This window comes from Alligator mississippiensis, chromosome 3 (genome assembly GCF_030867095.1).
Source record: "Alligator mississippiensis isolate rAllMis1 chromosome 3, rAllMis1, whole genome shotgun sequence".
In the NCBI taxonomy this organism is placed as follows: Eukaryota; Metazoa; Chordata; order Crocodylia; family Alligatoridae; genus Alligator; species Alligator mississippiensis.
Genome location: NC_081826.1, coordinates 28251957 through 28275535, shown reverse-complemented (window position 1 = coordinate 28275535; position 23579 = coordinate 28251957). Strand labels below are relative to the sequence as shown.

The 23579-nt window shown below is 40.4% G+C and overlaps 1 protein-coding gene across 1 annotated transcript in view; it reads right to left on the bottom strand.

The window, feature by feature from the left end:
• Positions 1-23579, bottom strand: part of CSMD3 (CUB and Sushi multiple domains 3) — a 1325501-nt gene that overhangs the window by 508874 nt on the left and 793048 nt on the right. Inside the window, exon 17 of the mRNA XM_014603846.3 lies at positions 15702-15840. Within this exon, the coding sequence (XP_014459332.1) occupies positions 15702-15840 (139 nt within the window). The remainder of the gene's footprint in view (positions 1-15701; positions 15841-23579) is intronic.

Here is a 23579-nt window from a genome sequence, read left to right as displayed (position 1 = left end):
TCAGCCATTACTGACAAAATATAGAATACCTCCTCAAAATTGACTACTCAAGCTTCTTATAAAAATAACGCCTTACTGCCAGAGGTCACATCTCTATACTGACATACATGTAAATATAGATATAACCCTGTCTTATACACATCAGAAAAGTTGTGAACTCCAAATTCAGGATCTTCAAATTCAGGTTCTGTATGGATTCTATCCTTACAGAAAATTTAAAATGTGATATTTAATAAAATGTAATGGGGATGAACCTATTTTCTTTAGATAAAAACTAGGGACATTTTTACATGTGCTCTGGGGGGGTGGCGCAGGCAGCGCTTTAATTACAGTGGCTCCAAGACTGGCTCCCACACTTAAAAATGGTGGCAGGGGCACTTGAACTAAAGCTTATTCAACCAATTCTAGTCCAGGCACTCCTGCCACCATTTTTAAACGTGGGGAAACAAATACACAAGATGTGGGAAGCTGCTGGAATACAGTAATTACTGCAACTTGGGCTGCTGCAGTGCAGTAATTAATCAAGTCTACTCCAATGCGTTAGAATTACAGCACGTCAGAGCAGCCTCTGCGCTTGTGTACAGGCACCCCATGTTTTTATATAAATTAGTTTACACATTTTAGAATTTAACGAAGTTAATTTTTTTTCATGGGTTTCTTTTTAAAATCTATTTATCCCATAGGATACTAGAACAATATATCAAATTATACAGGATTGTTTCCATTGTAGTGACTATGAGAGGCAGAATGTGTCATACAGGGAGATAACAGATACCCAAAGCAAATCTCATAGTATGTATGGTGCTATGAACATATTTGAACTATAGTGTAGAGGTACCTGTGTTAACTTCTCAGGTAGTGGAAGCAGTCTAGCTGTTGTAGCAAGGAGTTCCATGCAAGCTGAGGTACCCTGCTAAGAAGTGTTTAAACCTAATTCAATCTGCATTACAGACATGTCTTAGAATCCTTAAGCAGGGCCAACTAGATAGGGGTGTTAAAATAAAGCTTTGGTTCTCTGATCCTTTACAGGTCTATAATAAAAGGGATGGAATTAGGGAGAGGGGGAGCGTAGTAATAGTAGGTGACAGGGAGTAATGGGGAGAGAATAGGACTAGACTACAAGTAGGAATGATGAAAGATGTCTTTTGTTGCTGCTCACTGTACCCCCTCTGACATGCCAATGGGAAGAAAAATACAAGCAAACAAGCAGATACAAATTTGTGAGAAACTTCTTAAGTGTAGCACCTTCAACAGTCCCTTTCTTTCTCCTGTAGTGAGCAGAGCCTTGGAAAGACCCTCTAACAGAATTATGCAAGTGAATGCTCATAATACATAGCAGAGAACAGAATCTATGAAATCATCTGCCTGAGGGTTTTTTTCATTTTTCACAAAACAACATTTAGTCCAGGTAGGTGAAATCTTCAAAAGCAGGAAATAAGGAACAAAACATGGTGGATATTGTAAACACAGAGATAGGTGCTGAGAAGGTGGGGATGTAAAGGAATGAGCAGTAATTGGAGAAAGAAAGAGCTACTTGGATAAAGGAGACTAGGATTATGTGAAAAGGAATATCTATGGGATACTGACATCTGCCAGGAGAGCAATATAGCAGCGCACAGGCAATCTAGGAAAGTTTTGGAGAGTGTTGGGGACAATATCCTGATGCAAATGTTGGCGAGGCCAACTAGGAACTGTACTCTTCTTGATCTGCTGCTCACAAACATGGAAGAATTGACAGGGAATGAAGTGGATGACAACTTGGGTAGCAAAAACCATAAGATGACTGAGTTTAGGATCCTGAGGAAAGTGTTAGGATGAAAATATTTGGATTTTAGGGAGCAATGGATTTGCAGCTGAATACAAGGCTTTACTCTGTGTCTCAGCGAAGCTGCTGACCACAAGGCAAAATGATATATTAAAAATAACATTGCAAATGCTTATGCAATCAGTTTTATCACAAAGTTGTAGCGTTGTAAAGTAGAGAGCCCATTGTGTAAGGAGAACAAGATGCAGCCCACCAGCTTTTGTCATGAGATAAAGCAGAAGCAAGACCTTGGAGATGAAGAAGGAGTCATCAAGAAACCAGAAAGAACCAGCAAGAGACCTGAGGAAGCAGAGGTCAAAGCCTTGAGCATGTGCTCTTAACAGAGAGGCATGTAAATGAACAAAATTCATAGGCAATTCCATGTTAATGTAGTCAACAGTAAACAGAGGCGGAGCTTGAGTTGGGGGGAGAAATGGGTGGAACAAAAGGAGGGATGAAGGTAGATTGAATGTTAATGAGCATGAACCAAGGTGTATAAAATGTAAAAAGAACTAATGTTCAGTGCAGGTCCCCGGTTTGTTGTTTTTTTGGGACCTTTGCCCAAAGCTGTCTCCATTCTGATTAAAGCTGTTGCAAGCAATGTGTGCTGGTGTTTGCTCCCTGCTTGCTCTGGTTAATGAGTAACAGGATCCATGAGCAATTGGATCATTGTCTCCTTAGTCGTTGGGCGCCACATGGAGTTGGGGTCTAACAGAAAGGAAGGATGGAGAGCAGTAGAGTAAGAACCCTTGTCTTCAGAAAAGCAGACTTTGACTCACATAGGGAACAGCTGGGAAGGATCACCTGGTAGGCCTATCTGAGGAGGGAAAGGAGTCCAGGAAACCTAGTTGTACTTTACAAATAGAGAGTCAGCAGATTAGAAGACCAGAGACATGGCTGGAGGATGTTGTAATACCAGAGCCACTGCTGCTTCAACTCTTCCTCTGCTTCTACCTGTGAATTCCTGTCCAGGCAGGACCAAAAAACATTGAGGCTTCCACCCAGGTCCTGGTTTGGTTCTGTGCAGTCAGACAAAGAGAGAGAAGAGCATCTTTCCAGACAGGCTTGCTAACCTAGTGAGGAGGGCTTTAAACTAGGTTTGCCTGGGGATGGAGAACAAAGCCCTGAGGTAAGTGGGAAGTGGGAGACCTGTAGGAAGCAGAAGCAGGAGAGGGCAACAAGGGAGGCCTCATTCTTCCTGAGAAAGTAGGGCAATTGGCTAGTCACTTCAGGTGTCTGTACACAAGTGCATGGAACCTGGGAAACCAGTAAGAAGAATTTGAATTCCTCACACAGTCCAGGAACTCTCACATGATTGGAATAACAGAGACTTGGTAGAATAGATCTCATGACTGGTGCACTGTCATGGATGGGTAAAAACTGGAGAAGAGAAGGAGGAGTTGTGCTTCATGTAAAATAGCTGTATGATTGCTTAGAGCTCCAATATGAGACAGGAGATAGACCTGTTGAAAGAGAGGATTAGAGAGGACAGCAATAAGTGTGATATTGTGGTGGGTGTGTGCTATAGACTACCTGACCAGGAGGATAAGGTAGATGAGGCCTTCTTCAGACAACTAGCAGAAGTTTCCCAATCACAGGCCCTGGTTCTCATGTCACCCTGACATCTGACATCTGCTGGGAGGGCAATACTGCACTGTACAAGCAGTCCAGGAAGTTTTTGGAGAGTGTTGGAGACAGCTTCCTGGTGCCAGTGTTGGAGAGACAAACTAGGGAACATGTTCTTCTTGATCTGCTGCTCACAAACATGGTAAAATTGGTGCGGGATGCAGAAGTGAATGGCAATTTGGGCAGTAGTTACCACAAGATGATTGAGTGCAGGATCCTAACAAAAGGAAGAAAGGATCCTGGCAAAAGAAAAGAATGTTAGGAACAAGAGGAAGATCAGGGAAACTGAGTCCCTTACTAAATGGGGGAGGCAACCTAGTGACAGATGATGAAGAAAAGGCTGAAGTACTCAATGCCTTTTTTACCTTGTTCTTTACAGCTGACGTCAGTTCCCAGTCTATTGGTCCAGGCAGCATAGTTTGGGAAGGAGTTCAGCAGCCCTCAGCGGTGAAAGAACAGGTTAGGGATAATTTAGAAAAGCTCAACATATACATGACCACGGGGCCAGATGCAATGCATCCAAAGGTGCTGAGGCCAGCCAGCCTCACCTAGGTCCCCAGAAAAATCATGGATCAGGTCCTCAAAGAATCCACTCCTAAGCACTTGGGATAAAAGAAGGTGATCAGGAACAGTCAGCATGCATTCACCAAGGGAACAGTATGTCTGACCAAGCTGATTGCCTTCTCTGATGAGAAGACTGGCTCTGTGGATGGGTGAAGAGCAGTGGATGTGACATACCTTGACCTTAGCAAGTTTTTTGATATAGTCCCTCACAACATTCTTGCAAGCATGGTAAGGAAGTCCAGGTTAGATGAATGGACTGTAAGGTGGAAAGAAAACTGATTGGATCATGGAGCTCAAAGGGTAATAATTAATGGCTCAATGTCTAGTTGGCACCCAGAATCAAGTGGCATGCCCGAAGAGTCAGTTTTTTATTCAGTATTGTCATCAACAACCTGGAAGATTGGACAGAGTGCACCCTCAACAAGTTTGCAGATGACACCAAGCTGGGGGGAATAGTAGATACATAGAAGGGTAAGGCTGAAATTCGGAGATACCTAAACAAATTGGAGGACTGGACCAAAAGAAATCTCATGAGGTTCAATAAGGGCAAGTGAAAAGTCCTGCACTTAGAAGAGCTCAATCCCATATACCAGTACAGTCTGGGGACTAATTGGCTAAGCAGCAGCTTTGTAGGCATGGACCTGAGAGTTACAGTGGACAACAAGTTGAATATGAGATAACAGATGAATATGAGCCATAACAGTATGCCCTTGTTGTGGAGAAAGCTAACAGCATACTGAGCTCCATTAGTGGGAGTGTTGCAGAGAATTGAAGGAAGTGATTATTCCCCTCTATTCGGTGCTGATGAGGCCGTACCTGGAGTACTGTGTCCAGTTTTGGGGCCCCCACTAGAGAAAGGATGTGGAGAAATTGAAAGGAGTACAGTGGAGGACAATGAAAATGGTTAGGGAGCTGGGACACATGACTTCTGTAGAGAGGCTGAGGGAATTGGGTTTATTTATTCTGGAGGAGAGAAGACTGAGAGGGGGATTATAATTGCAGCTTTCAACTACCTGAAGGGGTGTTCCAAAGAGGATGGAGCGAGACTGTTCTCAGTGATGGCCGATGACAGAACAAGGAGCAACAGTCTCAAGTTGCAGTGAGCAAAGTTTAGGTTAGATATTTGGAAAAACTTTCTCACTAGGAGGGTAGAAAAACACTGAAACAAGTTACCCAGGGAGAGACTGTGGAATCTCCAGTCTTACAGGTTTTTGAAACCCAGCCACACATCTTTTTGCTGGGTTATAGAGTTGGGGACAGCCCTGCTTTGAGCAGAGGGCTGCACTAGATGACCTCCTGAGGACCCTTCCAACCATAATTTTCTATGATTCTATGTTATGAAATATCTTTGTTTGATAGCCTTATACAAGGGAAATGGTTTATTTACAGTATAAGGGTGTGTGTAGATGAAACGGGCCCTAAATTGAAGTGATGGGTTTTTAAAAACACCGCTTCAATTTAGGGCCCTTTAAATCCCTGTATCATGCACACATCTGAACTTATTTGCCTCTCCAGCGGTGGGGAGGGGAGGGTGAGCTGCCGGTGGGTGGAGCAGTCCCTGGTCTGTGGGGAGGGCTGGTGCTTCTCTCTGCAGCAATGGTGGGGCCCCCGCAGGCAGCACCCATCCATAGGCATGTGGCTCAGGTGGTCTTGGGGGCACTGCAGCCGTGGAGGGAAACACCAGGCCCCCACACAGCTTAAGCAGGCAGGCAGGCTCCAGGGGGAGGGGGGGAAAGAACAGGCTTGCCACTTTTCCTGGGCAGAGCATGTCTTACCAAGCTGCTGCCAGGTTGCCTGCACGGGCTTCCTGCAGAGCCGCAGTGCTGCACAGAGGCCGGTGTTTCACTCCGTGGCTGTAGGACAGGAAACTAAAACTGTTCAGAAGAGTTTTAGTTTGCTGTGCCCCGAGTCATTTAAGGTGCATTATGCTGCCGAATTTGCTACAGTGGCTGGAATTACTGTGCAATACACTGCTGATGCATGCATACATTGACACCATTAAAATGGTGCGAAAGCATTTAACCCACTTTAAAGTGTTGTGCACATATGCCCCTCATTTTGGCTACACACGGCCTAAGGGTGCAATCACATTCTGTCCTACCCTGGTAATCTTTCTTCTCTGTGCCCAACTTGATTCCTCAATATGCCTCTTAATATGCCTCAAGCAGGAAACTGTTTTGCGCACCTACCAGAGTCCTCTTTCATGGTTCCTTCCTAGCCCTTATAAACTTTAAGTGTCTCAGAATCTGCCAATATTCAGTGAATTAAGAACACTGAATGAATATCATTTGCTTCTATTAGGCTGAATTTTACTGAGGGTTCACTTCATTCCTCTGTGGGCATCGAAGTCATTTGATGCAAGGAAACATACACTATCTTTTAAATCTTTTTCTTCCAAAGGTTGCATGTGTTTTATATTCCAATAAAATTATATACTGTATGTATGCTCAAAAAATGTGCCCTTGTTTCTCAGAAACTACTTATCACGTCAATGCAGTACCAGGACATGAACAGTATGTCCTGCTACATTGGGTAAACTCATTAGTTAAATATGTCTAGCATGCTCATCAGCAGGTAGATGATTAACAGCATTGGCATTTAAATAGCCATAATGAGGCTTCAAGATTAACGTTGCAGTAAAATGAAGGGTGGTGATTCACATTTCTCAATTCTGTTATTTCAGTTTAGTTTGTTCAGATACAGACACAAAACAAAGAGTAGAGATTACACTGTCATATCTTACCAGAAAAAGTGAAACTTCAGAGATAAGAGATTTACAAGAACGTGACAAATTCTAAAAGATATCCATAAGGAGATCCTGAAAGTACAAAATTACTGGATTCCCCATATTTTTAAATACTTTTTCCCCTTATTTATTACCAAGATGTTTGTTCCCTAAAATTTGGAGATAATATTTTTATATAAAACTTTAAGTTTAGCAGATCTCCTAACTTGCAGATCTTTCAACTCACTGGAGAACAAGAAACAGTGGGAAAAGGAATAGATTTAAACTGATATTGTGAAAGAATGGGTACCACTGTGCAAGTAACAAACTGAAAATCTGAAAGGGTAAATCTCTGTTTCCAACTACTAACCCTATTGCATCTAGATCCAAACTGAAAGATTCTACAGAGCTCATTAGTTTTTTCCCTCTCATAAAATCATAAAAAACCCTTTAAAATGGCCATGCACATACAACTACATTTCTTACATAATTACATCAATGAATGGTTGGGGAAACTGGCTTCATGTATTTCTTTGTGGACAAAGGTAAAATTAAAGACCTGGATAAAAATATATAAACTTGTATGAAAAATTCTAAGAATAAGCAGAAAGCAACGTGACATAGGTTAAAAGGTTCTGGATTTTAACAAAGTTAAAGTTTTTAATCTAAAAAAAAAATAGCTTCAGAATTCATGTTTTCTCATTAGTAATCAACATCATAATGGGAAGAAGTAAACGTGGGAGACTAAATGAGAAAGGTTTCTTAAATCTGTTTATGCTACCTACAGCATCATTACATTTTTACTGAAACCAAGAAAACACGTCCACCTCGTGGTCTTGTTATGATGCCTTAGAGATAACTCTTATATTTTGTAACATACCACATTAAAACCTCAATTGTATTCTCTAATTAAAAGATTGCACATTTTCTGACCTTCTACACCTTTATGAAAATATTATTTTGTTTTCCACAACCTTACTGGAAACTATCCCACATGATAACCCCATTTGTAGGTTTTTAAGTAACAGCTTTGCTAATTTATGTTTATATATGTATATGAAATACATATGTCTATATTTATATACAAGTGCCTAAAGATGTGCATGTGTGTATGTCTGAATATGTGCATATTTGAGCAGTATTTCTATACGAAATTAGAAGTTGTTTTTGTACAGAACAATATTAATTCCTAAAAAGCAAAACTATTTATAAGATAGTTTGGCTGTGATTGATCTCCCTATTTGGATTTAAATAAATGAAAAAAGGCACACTGTTGGTTTAAGCTAAACATTCTTTTTTGACCTTTTCAAAACAAAACAGAGAAGTTACTTCCTTGGAAATAGAGTTTTTTGAGATACATATGTTGACATGTATTCTCACTGTAGGTGAGCAAGTGCTTTAAATATTTAACTGGAGATTCTTGCTTTAACAGTTCTCTCAGGGGGAACCATGCCCTTACGCTGCCTGCTAAAGGATGGGTGACAGAGACCATGAAACCATCATGTTCACTGTCCGACATAAGGAAGACAAATCAGATAGCAGGACTGAAGTCTTAGACTTCAAAAATATAAAGTTCTACAAGCTTAGGTCACTAGTAGGGCAAGTGCTGCGGGACCAGAGACTGAAGGCGAAAGGTGTGCACAAACAGTGACTGTTCCTTAAGGACATGATCCTTGAAGCACAAAGAAAGTGCATTCCCATGTGGAGAAAAGGTAATAGAAGGGCTGGAAAGCCCTCTTGGCTAAACAGGGAAATCATGGTCCTCTTAAGAAAAAAGAAGGAGTCTTATAAATAATGGAAGCTCGGGGTGGGTCCCAAGAAGGACTATTCCGTGACAGCCCACATTATACATCTGAACAGATAAGACAGGCGAAAAGTGGTGACCCAACTTAGATTAGCAACGGGAATCAAAGACAACAAGAAGTCCTTCTTTAGGTACATAGGGAACAGGAGAAAAAATGAGTGTGGGGCCATTGCTAAATAACTTAGGAGAGCTGGTTACTGGCACCTAGGAGAAAGCTGAACTCCTGAATGACTACTATGCCTCTGTCTTTCACTGGACCAAGGGGAAAACCATGCCAGGTAGAGCAAAGGATGAGTATGGTAGGAATAATCACCTTCCTACTATTGCTGTAGAATTGGTGTATGACCATTTAATAAAATTAGACATATACAAGTCAGTGGGACCAGATGATCTTCATCCAAGAGTGCTGAAGGAGCTGACCAAAGTCATTGCAGAACCCCTGGTGAAACTCTTCCACAACTCATGGCACTCTGGAGAAGTCCCTGAGGACTTGAAGAGGGCCAATGTTGTGCCCATATACAAGAAGGGCAGGAGGGAGGACCAGAAAACTATAGGCCAATCAGACTAACTTCAATCATGGGGAAAATCCTAGAAAAGTTAATCAAAGAGTCTATCTGCGATAAGGTTGCAGAAGGTAAGATTCTAAAAGACAGTCGGCATGGCTTCGTCGTGGGCAGGTTTTGCCTTACTAAACTCATCTTCTTCTATGACCAGGTAATGCGTCACCTGGACACGAAACAGAAGGTTGACATTGTATACCTTTACTTCCAAAAGGTCTTTGATCTACTATCCCACAATATCCTCACAAGAAAATTGCTGAATTGTGGGTTTAACTCCGAGACAGTCAGTTGGATGAGAAACTGGCTGCAGGATAGAACCCAGAGAGTTGTAGTGAATGGAACTGTGTCATCCTGGTGACAAGTAGGAAGTGGTGTCCCACAGGGGTTGGTCCACTACTTTTTAACATCTTTATTAATGATTTGGATGTGGGGGTGAAGAGCTCAATGGCCAAGTTCATAAATTACACCAAGTTATGGGGAAGTGTGGTCATGCCTGAAGATAGGCTACAGTTACAGGCAGACTTAGACAGATTAGCAAGTTGGGCAGATGGGAATCTGATTAAGTTGAATGTTGAGAAATGTAAAGTGCTCCACCTCCAAATGAGCAACCCCTGACATACCTACAGGCTTGGCAGCACCAAACTGACCAGCACCACAAATGAAAGGGAACTGGGGGTAATAATAGACCACATTATGAATATAGCCTGCAGTGCGATGCTGTAGCCAGTATGGCACATAATACTTCGGCACGCATCAATCGATACATCTCCGGCAAAACCAAGGAGGTGATTCTTCTGCTCTACTCAGCACTGGTGAGACTGCAGCTGGAGTAATGCATCCAGTTCTGGGCACCACAGTTTAACAAGGATGTGGGCAAGCTTGAGAGAGTCCAAAGAAGACCCATCCATATGATCAGAGTCTTAAAAGGCAAGCAATATGAGGAAAGGCTGAGGGATCTGGGACTCTTCAGCCTGAGAAAAAGATGGCTGAGCAGGGACCTGGGTAGCAGCTTACCACTACACTAGGGGAGTGCATCAAGGGCTCAGTGAGCAACTGTTCACCAGGGCAACCAAGGGGAGGACCAGGAGTAATGGCCACAAACTGCTGGATGATCAATTTGGGATCAACATTAGGAAAAACTTCTTCATAGTCAGTGTGTCAAGACTGTGGAATAAGCTCCCTCCAGAGGTGATGCAATCACCTACCCTGGAAATCTTCAAGAGGAGACTAGGCAGTCATCTCGCTGGGATCACCTGACCCCAGTTATTTTTGCTGCTTGGTGCAGGGGGCTGACCCAATGATATTCTCAGGTCCCTTCTGGCTTTACAATCTTTGGTTCTATAAATCTATGGGGCACATTTTCTGCTTCTCATTTCTTTTTCTACAGCATAGTCCTATATCTTGTGTGACTCCAAGGAAGAAGTGAAAGAGTGGGCTGCAGATTTCCATACAGGTAACACATTCCAAAGCACTCTCGTTAATGGAAAATTACTTTTTTTTCTCCTTTAAATGATTGCTTATATGTACATAGTAACCATGGAGATCCTCAAAACTATAACTACTTTCCTGCAGGAGGGGCTCTCAGAATCTCCTAGGCAAACAATGACTAAAGGGCTACCTTACCAAATGCAGTATCTGCCTGAGAGGCATCAGCAACTACACAGAGCTTGGCAGAGGTGATTACTGAGTTCCAGGTGGCTGTCCTAAGGATGGATGCATCTACAATTGCCTGCTGTTTGGAAGCGTACCTTGAATATATAGATGGTAGTCCCTCCTTGGCAGTCTAATAACACAGCTTAATACAGTCCTGTAGCCATTTGTATGGTCTCTGTGTTGGTATCACTGTACCCCTTGATCTCTCAGCTAAAGAAACAAATACCTTTTTGAGACTTTCTACAGGGCTTTGTCCTCAATTAGTAGAAAGGTAAAGCTCTTTTTATGTCATGCAACTGTAATGCCATCTCAACTCATGAAGAATAAGATCTAAGAGAAAGAACTCTGGTAAGTTGATTTGTGGACCAAGGTGGAATTCCATAGCCACTTAGAGTAAAAAACTGGGGTGGATTTTTATGGACTTTATGTCCTAGTAAAACACCACATATTGACGATTCATCACGACATTTTGGATCTTGCCACAGTCCTTGCAAAAATAATTCTTATGAAGAAAGATGGAATGATGGAACAAGGAGCACAGTATTATAGCACCTTCACATAGATATGAAGATCAAATTTAGGTCCTGTTGTGCAACACGATGTTCCATAATGTGAAAAACATCACTTAGGACCTTCAGGAATCTCAGGACTGTTGGGTGGGAAAATGGATGCCACCCAAAGAAGGGTGGTGGTCCAAGATGCACTTTGATTAAGTTTGTAGTTCATTATATGTTTTTAAACTCCAAGAGATACTCCAATATGGTCTGGGTAGAAGACTGATCAGGACAGAGATTACTGGACTGCTAACCTCTAAATGTAAATGTAAGTGTAGTGGAATTATTTCTGCTGTGAATGGAGATCTCCCTTGCTCTCTGTGATAAGTCAAATAACCATCTAGCATCCAGTCCATGACATGAGGGATGTGCAGATTTGGATCAATCACTGTTCCTCTGACCAAGGAAGGAGATCTGGGACCAAGAAGAGGAATTTGGGGTCCTTCACAGACATCAGCAGAAGACCTGTTACCAACATTCTATAAGCTATATGGGCTAGCAGCATCATTTAGCCAAGTCCAGTCTGACTTTTGGGAGCACCAAGAGAGGAAGATGTATGTGCAGACAAGAAAGCATACAGTAAGATTTACATGTACTGGATAAGAAACAAATTAGGCCGAGAGCACAGGCTGAAGCCTCTTCTGGAACAGAAGGGCTGTCATTTCGTGTTGATGGACAATAAGAACAAATCTATTTTGAGGTATCCCCAATCTAGAAAGATAAGCTGTAGAACACAGTTTTTGAACTCCCAATCACAGTTTGTCTTGGTATTTTGGGAGAGGAAAGATCACAGAATCATAGGCAAGTAGGAGATCATCTAGTCCATTCCTCTACTTAAGGCAGAATCATCCGTGACTAAACCATCCCAGTCAAGTGTTTCCTTAATCTACTCTTCAAAATATCTACACCCTCTATGGACTGCTTCTTCCAATACTTAACCAACCCCATACTGAAAATGTTCTTTCTAAGATGACTTGTCAATTGAGATGTGGTTCATGACAGATGCACCACTGTGGAGACATACCATTTCACTGCATATGTGGGTGACACTTATTCAATCCTATCTGTTGATGTAAAACATCATGGCAGTACTATCTGTCTTGATCTGTACAAAGTGATCCTGAGAGGATGGAGATGACCTTCTTCTGTGGCTATAGGGGACAGGACTTGGAACAATGCCCTCAAGTTTTAGTAGGGGAATTTTAGGTTGGAGATTAGGAGGAACTTCTTGACTATGAGGAGAGGCACTAAAACAGGCTACCTGGAGAAGTTGCAGAATCTCCATCCCTGGCAGTTTTCAAAAGCAGGTTAGACAGACAGTTGGTTGGGATGGTTTAGTTAGGGATAAATCTCTTATCTAAGAGGGATGAAACCCTTAGCTGAGAACTGGGAGACCGATATGTACTGCTGGCCAAATGTAATAATCCCATGAAGCATGGGCTACTGCAGTCAGTCTCGTACGTTGCTCTTATGAATTCATACATTGGTGTGGGGGTCATATTTAATATTTATCTATCAACATCCCAGAGTATGGAAGAGCTGGTCTACTAGCAATCCCAGAGTGTGTAGACTCTGTTCTGCTTTTTCAGAAGAGGTTTCTTTCACTAGTCAGAAGGCCCCTCTTATCACCCAGTCATCCAGCTAAGAATGATGGTGACTGTTTGCCATCTGAGATATTCAGTTACTGCCAAGAAAACACTGATGAAGATTCGTGGAGCCTTCAAGAGGTCAAAACTTGTATTGATAATGGACCTGAGCCAATACAAACTGAAGATATTTTCTGTGAAGGTCTGACAGTAATATGGACATAAGCATCTTGTTAAAGGATACATGTGAACCTGGCCATCAAGGTATCCTTGCAAGAGAGGCTGCTAATGAAAACAAAATGAACTTGAGCTTGCAAATGATAGCATTGATCTTTCTTAAGTTTAAGAAGGAATGCCAACCTACCACCCTAATCTGAACGAGAAACTGCTGTAAAATCCCTTCTCTATGAGATGGTGGGGATTTTTTTCTACAATCCTCAGAACTGGCAGGAAGAATACCTCAAATAAAAAGGGTACATGATGAAAAGGGATGGAGAAAGGGGATTTGAAGTGCATAGGAAACCAGACTAAATAGTTCTGGTTCACAGTAGTGACCAGAATCCATTGGTTTACTGCAGATTGGAAAAGGAGCCAGAAAGACACCAAAGGGAGGGAGGAACAAAGCAGTACTACAGGGGACTACAGGCATCATACCTGCATCATCCAGGGCCTCATGTGCTGCCCAATACAAGATGGTGTAGTAGAAAAATGGTCCCACTTATTTTCAGTGTCCTTGACACTTTCTGGACAATTCTAAAGGAGGAGCAATACCAATTATACCAATTATGCCTATGGGTGGAATACGTTTAGTACTTCAGTTTCCTAATATGAGATAATGTATGAATTGCAAGGAGCATAGGGTAAAACATGAGTTTGAATTGATTTGAAACATTTTGATTAATTTGTGTTTTCTACTATTATAGTTTTTCATTACTATAACTTAAATAGGTTTTTTAACTTTCCCCCCTAAAAACAGCTGTTGAGCTAAACATAATCCTAAGAAATTTTGGCACAAGAAGTATTTTTGAAGAGCAATATAAGTAACTGAGAATCTCAACCATATCTAAATCATATTGATTCTATCATTATTACAAACAGCCTAGAAAGTCATATGACTTAAATTAACTGAATTCAGCAGGCAGAGACTAATACAGGCAGCATGGACAGCTTTAAAGAGTCCTAAGTGAATGCCCTATTACTGCTTTCAGGCTCTCCCAAAATAGAAAGCATGAACATGGCATGGGAGCGCACCCTCAGAATTTCTCAACACCACCTATGCTACTGAACTTCTGTTTACCCAATTCCTGTGTCCTATAACCTCAAATATGCCCACAGATCTTTCTGTTTTATCAAGTTATCTTCTTTAAGATTAAACATTAAAGAAAGATTTTGGCACCATCTCAAGTAGCCTACAGCACTTTGTATTTTTATGAAGTAAAATTTACTTTTTCTTTAATATAATGGACTGCACACAAAAGGCATGAAGGATCTTCTAGCAACTTCCTTTGTCACTGTGAGGAGGTAGCGGGAGTGATTTTGCCCACACTTCACCCAACATGAATTTCAAACTTCTCTTCAGCGCTGCATCTTTGGGGCCAGGAAGAGGCAGTAATAAAAAAGGTGTTCAGCTTTGCATCTCTCTGTAGTAAGAGAGAGATTCATTCACAGTGTGTCTGCCTTTTCTGCACAAGTGCCTGGTTGTCTGACCCAGAATTCATTACTTCAGATTCTCACAGAGTGTAAAAACCTAATGCCACCGAGTTTGAGTTGAGGTTTCATTTAATATGTTGAGAGGAACTGAAAACCTGAAGATTGGGGGAATATTCAGAACAAAAAGTGCAGATATTCCCTTTATAAAAGATGTAATTATGTATAATTTTATACACTTTTATGCTTAAATAATTTATGGGTTCCACACTCATGCTGTCTTAAAGTTTCCTAATTAATAGAGCTTTGATACTATGCAGTCTAACTTCTTCATGTCAGTGCCATCAAACACTGGCACTGCTTTTTTAGATATAATCCTGAAATGGGATCTGTGGAGGCAGACCCTTATCCTCAAGTGGGTCCTATTAGAGGATTAGTGTTTCAGAAATCAATTAAAACATAACTGGAGGTATTTTGCTCTCTGTCTCTCTCTCCTCCCCATCCCCCTCCCCCCCCCCCTTCATAAAGAAAAAAACAGAGAAAAGGGTGCAGAAGAATAGCTCAGCTGGAGCAGTACATTAGCAACACACTAAACAATAGGTTTCTGAGAGACAAAGTTTAAACTTTGGTTTACTGTTTCCCATAAATAAATAAGGATAGAAAATCCCCAAACTCTTAAATATAGAAGGAACACAAGTGCCTCAAAAACCTAAAGGTATTTACTCTCTGAAAACACCTTGGCTAGGTACAGGCACTCAAAAACCTTAAGACAAAATTAATATAAGTGACTTGGTTTTCTATAAATGGCGTAATTTAGATTGGGGGCGAACAGAACACACATTCAACTTTTAGTGGGGAGCAGCAAGTCTTAGAGCAGGTTCCACCATTTTTAAACCAGTCTATGAATGCTGAACTTCTTCTCTGTTACAGGTATAGACCAGTTCTGTGTGCTGAACTTCTGTTCTATGATGGGTATAGACCGGTTTCTGATCACTTATACTGATAAAAGTATAGTGTCTGTACCTGGGCCTAGATGCTTTCAAAATTCCCACTAAGTAACTAAACCACCCTCATGACTGCTAATATCCAACTATAAATGAGTTTTATGACAGAGAAAATAAACACCTGATTATGAATAACATTGGAAAGTATCAAATAAGAAAAACATTAATCAAGACCTTTCAAATGTAATTTTGATAGAGTGTCCTGGTTCAGCTTCAATCACCCACTCACAATTCAAGGAGTCTTTATAGTAGCCAGGCCAGCCTGGAGAGAGGATTACTCCACTGGGAGATGAAAAATGCCCACCACATGGAGCTACAAGAGAACAATAGGGGAAAAATAACAATGGAGATTTGTATTTCACAATCATCATCATTATCATTATCATCATCATTGCAACTACCATAGCCACCTCAAGAGAGATATGCTACATACTTTTAGTCAGGCCAGTTACAAGATTTTCAGGGTATAGTATGTCAGGATGCTACTATGAACTTAATGTAATGGTTGGACTAAGTGCCATAAACTACTGAATATTGATTTCATGTCTGACATAAACCTAGAGGCACTTGATTTTTTTCAGTTCAATTTCTCCATTCATGTAAAAGGTATACTTTCCCTCCTCAAAGGGCTAGTTATGTTTGTCACTAATGTTTCAGTTGAATTAGGACAGAAATTTTAATCTCTCTCTCTCTCTCTCTATATATATATATATATATCACCAGAAATATATGGGTCAGAAATGTCTCTAGAAAGCTTTTCAGTTTTTTGAGAATCCAAAGATTTTGTTAGTTTCTGCATCATGTGGAAAAAAAAAATCATTACTAATTGACCATATAGCCAAAGTTTTTAAGATCTACTTACCAATACATGGACTATATCTTCTGACCCATCAGAAAAATGTTGTAAGGTGAGAAGAGCAAGCAACCAATGATAGAAGTCACTGGTAATGCAGCCGGGGAAAAATGATACCTGATGTCTAAATTATTTTTATGTGAGATGCTGAATAGAGTCAAAAGAACAATGTTTTCAGATCCTAAGTGAGCAAGTTATCAACCCAGATAGAAAGAGCAATGATTTATGAAGCAGCATAACTAGATCTGTTAGCTTCAACCCTTACGTTCATTTATATAGGTGCTTAATTATGCATGTAAGTAGTTCCGCTTAATTCATAGATTCATAGATGTTAGGGGCAGGAATGGACCCCACAAGATCATCGGGTCTAGCCCCACTACACTTGGGCAGGAAAGACTGCTGGGGTCAGATGACCCCATCAAGGTGGGCGTCAAGACGCTTTTTGAAGCGAGTCAGTGACTGTACCACCACTGGGAGGAGTCTGTTCCAGACCTTTGATACTTGACTTGTAAAGAAGTTTTTCCTTATGTCCAATCTGAAGTGATCTTCAATCAGTTTGTGTCCATTGTTTCTTGTCTTCCCCTGGAGTGTCTTGGTGAACAGAGGATCCCCCAGGCCCTGATGTACACCCCTAATATACTAATAGGATGCCATCTAATCCTTCTCTTCTCCAGGCTGAACAAGTCTTTCAGTCCAAGTCTTTCAGCCTCTCCTCATATGACCTGCTCTCTAGACCTCTAATCATGCACATGACCCTCCTTTGGATTGTCTCAAGTTTCCTTCCTGAAGTGCAGGGCCCAGAACTGGATGCAGTACTTCAGTTGCAGTCTCACTAAGGCTGAGTAGAAAGGGAGGATATCCTTAGCCTTGTTCAAGATGCATCAGTAGATGCATGCCAGTGTTTGATTAGCTCTGCCAGCTACAGCATCGCATTGGTGGCTCATGTTCATAAATGCAATGAATCTACACATGCATGTGAAGGTAAGCACATGAATCCTCAGAGGGTTAGGTAAGATCATCTTTCTCTGTAGAGTTCTGGAGGAATAAAATCATTCATCCTGAGTTTCCACTCTTTTTCTCATGGAAATCTGATTTTCCCTTTTAGAGGTATTTATTCAATGACTTTTCTAAAATTCAAGCAATATAGAAATTCTGTCATTATAGCTGTTAACATATCTATAATAGATAAAAAATAATTATGCTAGTCTGCCAAATTAAAAGGCCACTGTAAGGCTAGAATGATTATAAGGCTAGAATGACTGTAAGGCATTTAATGATTATTCAATATGGTAAAACCAGCATATTTTATGTATCTGTTTTTTCCTTTAAAAACAGTATTAATGAATCAAAAATCACCCTACCCTGCTCATAACACAATTAAAGAAGCAACTGATCTCTGAATATTCCTCCCTGAAAAGCAACATGAGAAGATTTATTTTTTTTTGGTTGCAACGCTTCATTTCAAAAAGCTTTATCTTAATTACTTCCTCCTGGGATGAAATAATTCTTAATGTATTTGACAAAAAACTGAAATGTTTTACTCATTTAAATACTTATAGCCTGGAAGTGTTAAGAAAACCCAGCCATTGATTCTGTAACAATTGTTGCTAGTTGTGCTATTTTAATAATTGCTTTATTTTAAATTAAAATGGATTAGTTGAAGACTAAACTAAAATATAGGTAATTGTATAGTTCTCAGCTGATGATTCATATGTTACTGAACAATGACTTCTGCCCAGGACTTAATTAATCTCTAAGGCCCCTAAACAGATGAGATACTAACTGCGCCCTAGCCTAATAACACTGCACAGTAGCATGCTGGGCAAAAATGGTGCTAATACGGTACTGCACAGTAGGTGTCACTAAAAATCCAAGTGCCAGTGCTACTGTGCAGTAGCACAAGTTACTGCACATTGATTTTGTTAGGGTGACAATAATTTGGATTAGTAGGGAGCACTGGATTTGCAGATGAATAAAGGCATGACCTGTGGCCTAGCAGAGCTGCTAACCACAAGGCAGAATGATATATTAAAAATATACTGCAAGATGCTTAGGCAACCAGATTTTGCTTATGAATGCTTATGCTAAGCCATCCATTTGCTTATGCTAAGTAACCATCTTAACTTTGTCAGCCATTTTTCTGGAAAAAGCATCAATTAAGTCTGTGTGCTATGAACCAGCTACAGCGAGGAATGAGATAAGATTCAGGGACTCAAAAAAAGGTAGAGGATGGTACAACCTGAGACAAAAAAAAGACTGGAATGTGAAAAACAACACATAATTGGTAACAGAATCTAAGATGAACATATGCAAAAAGGTGAATGGTGATTGGTGAAGAAGCCTCCAGAAGCTTCTAGGTTTTGGTCAAAGTCTGCCCATTGACCAAAGAGCAAGAGTCAAGGTCTTAGACATATGCTAATAGCAAAAAAGACACGTAAATGAATGAAATGCATAGGCAAGTCCATGTTAATGATGCAAACAGTAAACAAGGGCGGAGCTTGAGATGGGAGGAGAAATGGGTGGAACAGAAGGTGGGACAGAGGTGGAGTGAATGTTAATGAGTATAAACCAAAGTGTATAACTGTAAGAAAAACCTACTGTTTGGGGCAGGACCCCGTCTCTTATGGTGTGAGGCCCCTTGTCCGAAGCTTGTCTCTATTCTGAATAAAGCTATTGTGAGCAATGTGTGCTGGTGTTTGCTCCCTGCTTGCTCTAGCTAATGAGCAACAGGATCCATGGGTAATTGGATTATCATCTCCCTAGTTGTTGGGTGCCGCATGGAGTCGAGGTTTAACCAATTTAGTATTTTGTTATCCAAGTACTAAATGAGCAGTAACTAAGGCACATTAATTTATGTGTAGACATGCCCAAAGAGTGATCCAAAATGCTCATGAGTCAGTGGCTGCAAAAGTGCAGAGGCACCACCATTTTGATTGAAATGATCCCTAGAAACAGCTGTCACAGAGTCCAACAAGCGGGTACCTGCTTGGGACCACCACATACTTGTCTGGTCTCTGAGGGTGCCACCCAAAGCCAGCTCATGTGTGGCTTCTAGAGCAGGAGGGGGAAAGGGGAGAGGGGAAGGGGGCATACTGGCTCCTTCCCACTGAGACCCTAGCTTTTAAGTCTCTCACCCTCCCTGATTTTCTGTGGCCCTGATTCAAAGATTTAGCACCCAGTTCATCTCCTGAGAGGGACTTTACCTCTTGTTGGGGAGATCAATTGAAATCTGAACTCCCAAGCAACAAACAAATGGGCACAATAAATGCCTATTTAAATAACGGCATTTATTGTTGCAGAGGCCACCTAGACAGAGGTTTGCTGTCCCCTGCAAAGGGTTAGATAGTTCCTCCCAGACTCCTCCATCCAGCCCACACAGCCCAGAGCAAACCCAAAGATTTCTCCACTGTTCTTCTTTTAAGCTTCCAAGCTCCAAGACTCCTCTGCTGGTGCCTCTCTTCAGACATTTCCCTTCAGATAACACTCTACTGACCATCCCTGCTATTTCCATTTTCTTGTTTATTCCCCCCACTCCTCCCCTCCCCCAGCCACAGGTTGAAGTGTCAACAAAACTATTCAAGTTTTTGTAGATGGAGGTGTCTTCTGTCACTGGAGCTGGCAACTCTGGATTCGCTCTTTCTTCAACCCATTCTTTCCTTGTGTATGTACTAGCTTTGCATGAACTGAAACATGCAAAATTATAATAACATCATGCAGAGAAGCCAACCAGAGCAGTTACCTTAGGTTTGTTGTGATAGAAATTAGTCTGGGAAGTTAATAAATCTGCTTACCTCCCTGATTCCTCTGATAGATTAGACCAAACCAAGCACAACTGTCTGATGTTGACAGAACAATGTAGTGATATCATCTTTTGCCAAATATTGCAAGAAAAGCTGACCAGAAAATGGAAGATATTTGTTCTAGGCACTCCTTACCCTGGATTGTACGCATCTCCCCCTTCCCACTAAAATTTCCTAACCAACAATTTATGAATTAAGGTAAAAATTCAGATTAATTCAGGTGCAATCTATTTATAATCTGTAAAGGGAATTCAGTCCAGCTGTCTTTGATCTGACCTTGAGAGGTAGAGCTCTACAGAGGGTGAAAATTGGGCAGGGAGGAAATAATGTAAGTGCAAAATGTCACTGACCCTCAACTAAAGCTAAATTAAAGGCATCCTAGCCCATGAGTAGTCCAATTATGGCGATACGTGTTGAAGTTGTAGTGGTGTGTTGTGTAGACTTTGTGATGCTGCTGTTCTCTACAGCAAGTAAGATGACAGCCATTATGGCCAGCACACCGAGGAGTAGAAACTATGATTGTGAATTAAAGAGCCAAGCTCTCTCGGGTTCATGGTGGCAATATGCAAATAGGATGCGAAAATGAGATATAGAGAAAACTTGTTTCCAATAAACCAACTGTTCATTTAAATAAAAATCCTGATTTTTTTCAGTTGAGAGTTTCCATGGGAAAGAATCACTTTCTAATTATTATCATTGGTCAAAACCCAATTTTCCAGAATAAAATAGTTTAGATAGGGGGAAAATGAGCAGGCATTGTTGAGTTGAAAGGAAAAAAAGAGAATATGAAAATGGAAATGTAAACTTTGTAAGTGCAATGCTGAGTTTTTCACCTCCTCTCTCATTTGGCCCAGAAGTTGTAAATGTTCAGATGCATATATATCAGAACAGAAAAAAAAAAGACTTTCCTTCAACATCCTTTTATTTTTTTAGAAGTCTGAATACAGCTTTTCAGTAAATAAGATGTAGCAAAAAAACCCCAACAACAACAAAACAAAAATTTGTTGTCATATGCTCCACAGAGTGCAGAATTTTCTGTATACAGGCACTAAACCCAACTCTTATTTCTACATGTGAACAAAAATGTTTGGCTTATAACCAAAAAGATTATATCTACCAGTTACACAAAATAAAAAAGGGCACATGTAAGAGAAATGAAGACCAAGAGGAAATCATCTGAGGTACCGCTGTAAGAGTTAAGGCATAGCTACAATGCTACTGTATTTAAGCTGGAATTAAGGATAGACATTTTTCAGTTCCCATTGCAGTCAATGGAACAACTTCCTTGAGAGATAGTTAAGAGACTCTAAGTAAAAATATTCAAAGTAAGTTTACTGTATATTGAAGACACAGTCGGTGCCTGCGACAGCCTGCTTTATCATATGATATGAGTTGGTTTGCAGAGCAGAAGTACAACACCCAAATCAACCGAGACAGTTTCAGCTGAGAAAGAATAAAGGGACACCAAACTGAACTCAAATCAAAAGACGCTCAAAAGCCTATGGCAGAACACTTAAACTTTCCTGGATTTTCCATCGCTGACCTCAGAACAGCTGTTCTTAAATAATGTGACTTTGATTTGAACACAAAGTTGCGGAAAAAGAAATAATTCACAGACAAGATTGTAATGAGTATGGTTTAAAAAGCACGGTCTAGAAGATTCTTATCCTATTACCTGGATTAGCTTTTTTGATCTTTTTATCCCTTTGGATTTATTAGTTGTTTGCCTATTTCAACACTACCTGCCACTTACCTCCTTCCCTGTTTTTCATATTCAATTTCTAGTTGACAGCCTGTTCTCTGTAAGTCTTTTCATAGCGTCTGATGAAGTGAGCTCTTGCTCATTAAATCTTATGCATTTCTGATTCAGTTAATCTTAAGGTGCACCTCTACTTTGTCTTTTGCATGACTTCATACTAGCAGGGCTAACTACCTTCCTGTTCTAAATAGAAAGGACTAAATGATTGGGAAAGGAAAGGAGGGGGCATTGCTGATAAAAGTGAAAATAGGTTGAATGGATCAAAAAGAGAAACAAAGTAGGGGGCAGGCATCGGGCAGGGACAGGAGATGGGGGAGGTGGGACAAGTTGCAAAGTTGGGTTGCAGTTACTGGGTGAAGGGGGGCAGGGAACAGGCATCCTGTAACCTCCCCAACTGCTTCTTTCCCCCATTTCTTGCCCCCTTGCTGCTGCTGGGATAAATTTAAATTCAAAGTCACCTTAGGATTTGGGTAAATACGGTATGACTTTTATTTGTGGTGTTTTTAATTACCATTAAGTAAATAAACACTTTGGCTCTTAAGGTCAAGTAATTACCTATCTTGACAGAACAGACGGAAGTATCTCATTAACAGGCAGCAACAACAACAAAACCGCATTATACTGTGTCAACACTCTTTCAGTGGATATTTATGCAAAGAGTGCCATCTGCAATGGTTTAGGGCACTAGGCTTCATTTATACTGCAAAGGGGTTGGAAAGTCTTGGACATGTTCATAGATCTTGGCTCTACAACAGATTCTGCCGCATATGTGTTTTTCTTCATCCCCCCCGCAGAATGTCAATGCATCTTGATTCTATAATGTCTAATTCTTCTACTACTTTTTGCAAGTTTTTCACATATGTATATAAAGAGAGGTATATGTTGGTCTTTATAAAATAGTTAGCAACTGGACAGTGGAAGCTGCAATGTGACTGTTTGTTACCTATATTCTTAAAAAAAAGAGAAAGTTTCTGTTACAAGGATGACTGTTGTCAACAGAACATTTTATACTATGTAGCCTTGTACTAGGTTCAAAACTGTATATATTTCAGAAATGTGCCAAAACATTATTGTTTTAACACTACAAGGCACTGTTACACTTATGTTATACTCCTTACTCTTAACCCTAATGCTGGCTTTACCTTATTTTACTAACCAATATGAATGGTATTTGAATATTGCTGGGCATCAGCAACTATACGGTTAATACCGTAACTTTTGGTTTTTACTACATTGTAGTGTTTATAACCATCTATACATATTCATAACACATATGGAGATTATAAATTCACAACACATATGGAGACTATAAACTGAAAATAATAAATCAACAAGAGAAGGAACACCAGATGGTATTATTGTAAGCCAATGTATGACCATTGATTGAATACAATTTTGTCAGACTTGTGCAAATCAGCGTTTTCTCACAAAATTTACCAGAAACTTTTAACTTGAATCTGAAGACTGGCTCCAGAAAACAATTATGCATACACAATACCTATTGCTATCCATAGTATACCTACAATAGCATAAAGTAGTATTAGTATAACATGGTTAAATACAATTGAAAGAAATCTTTTTTTCTTTGTTTTAACATTTGGAAGCTGTGAATAATATTATTATTTTTTAAAAATGCTCTT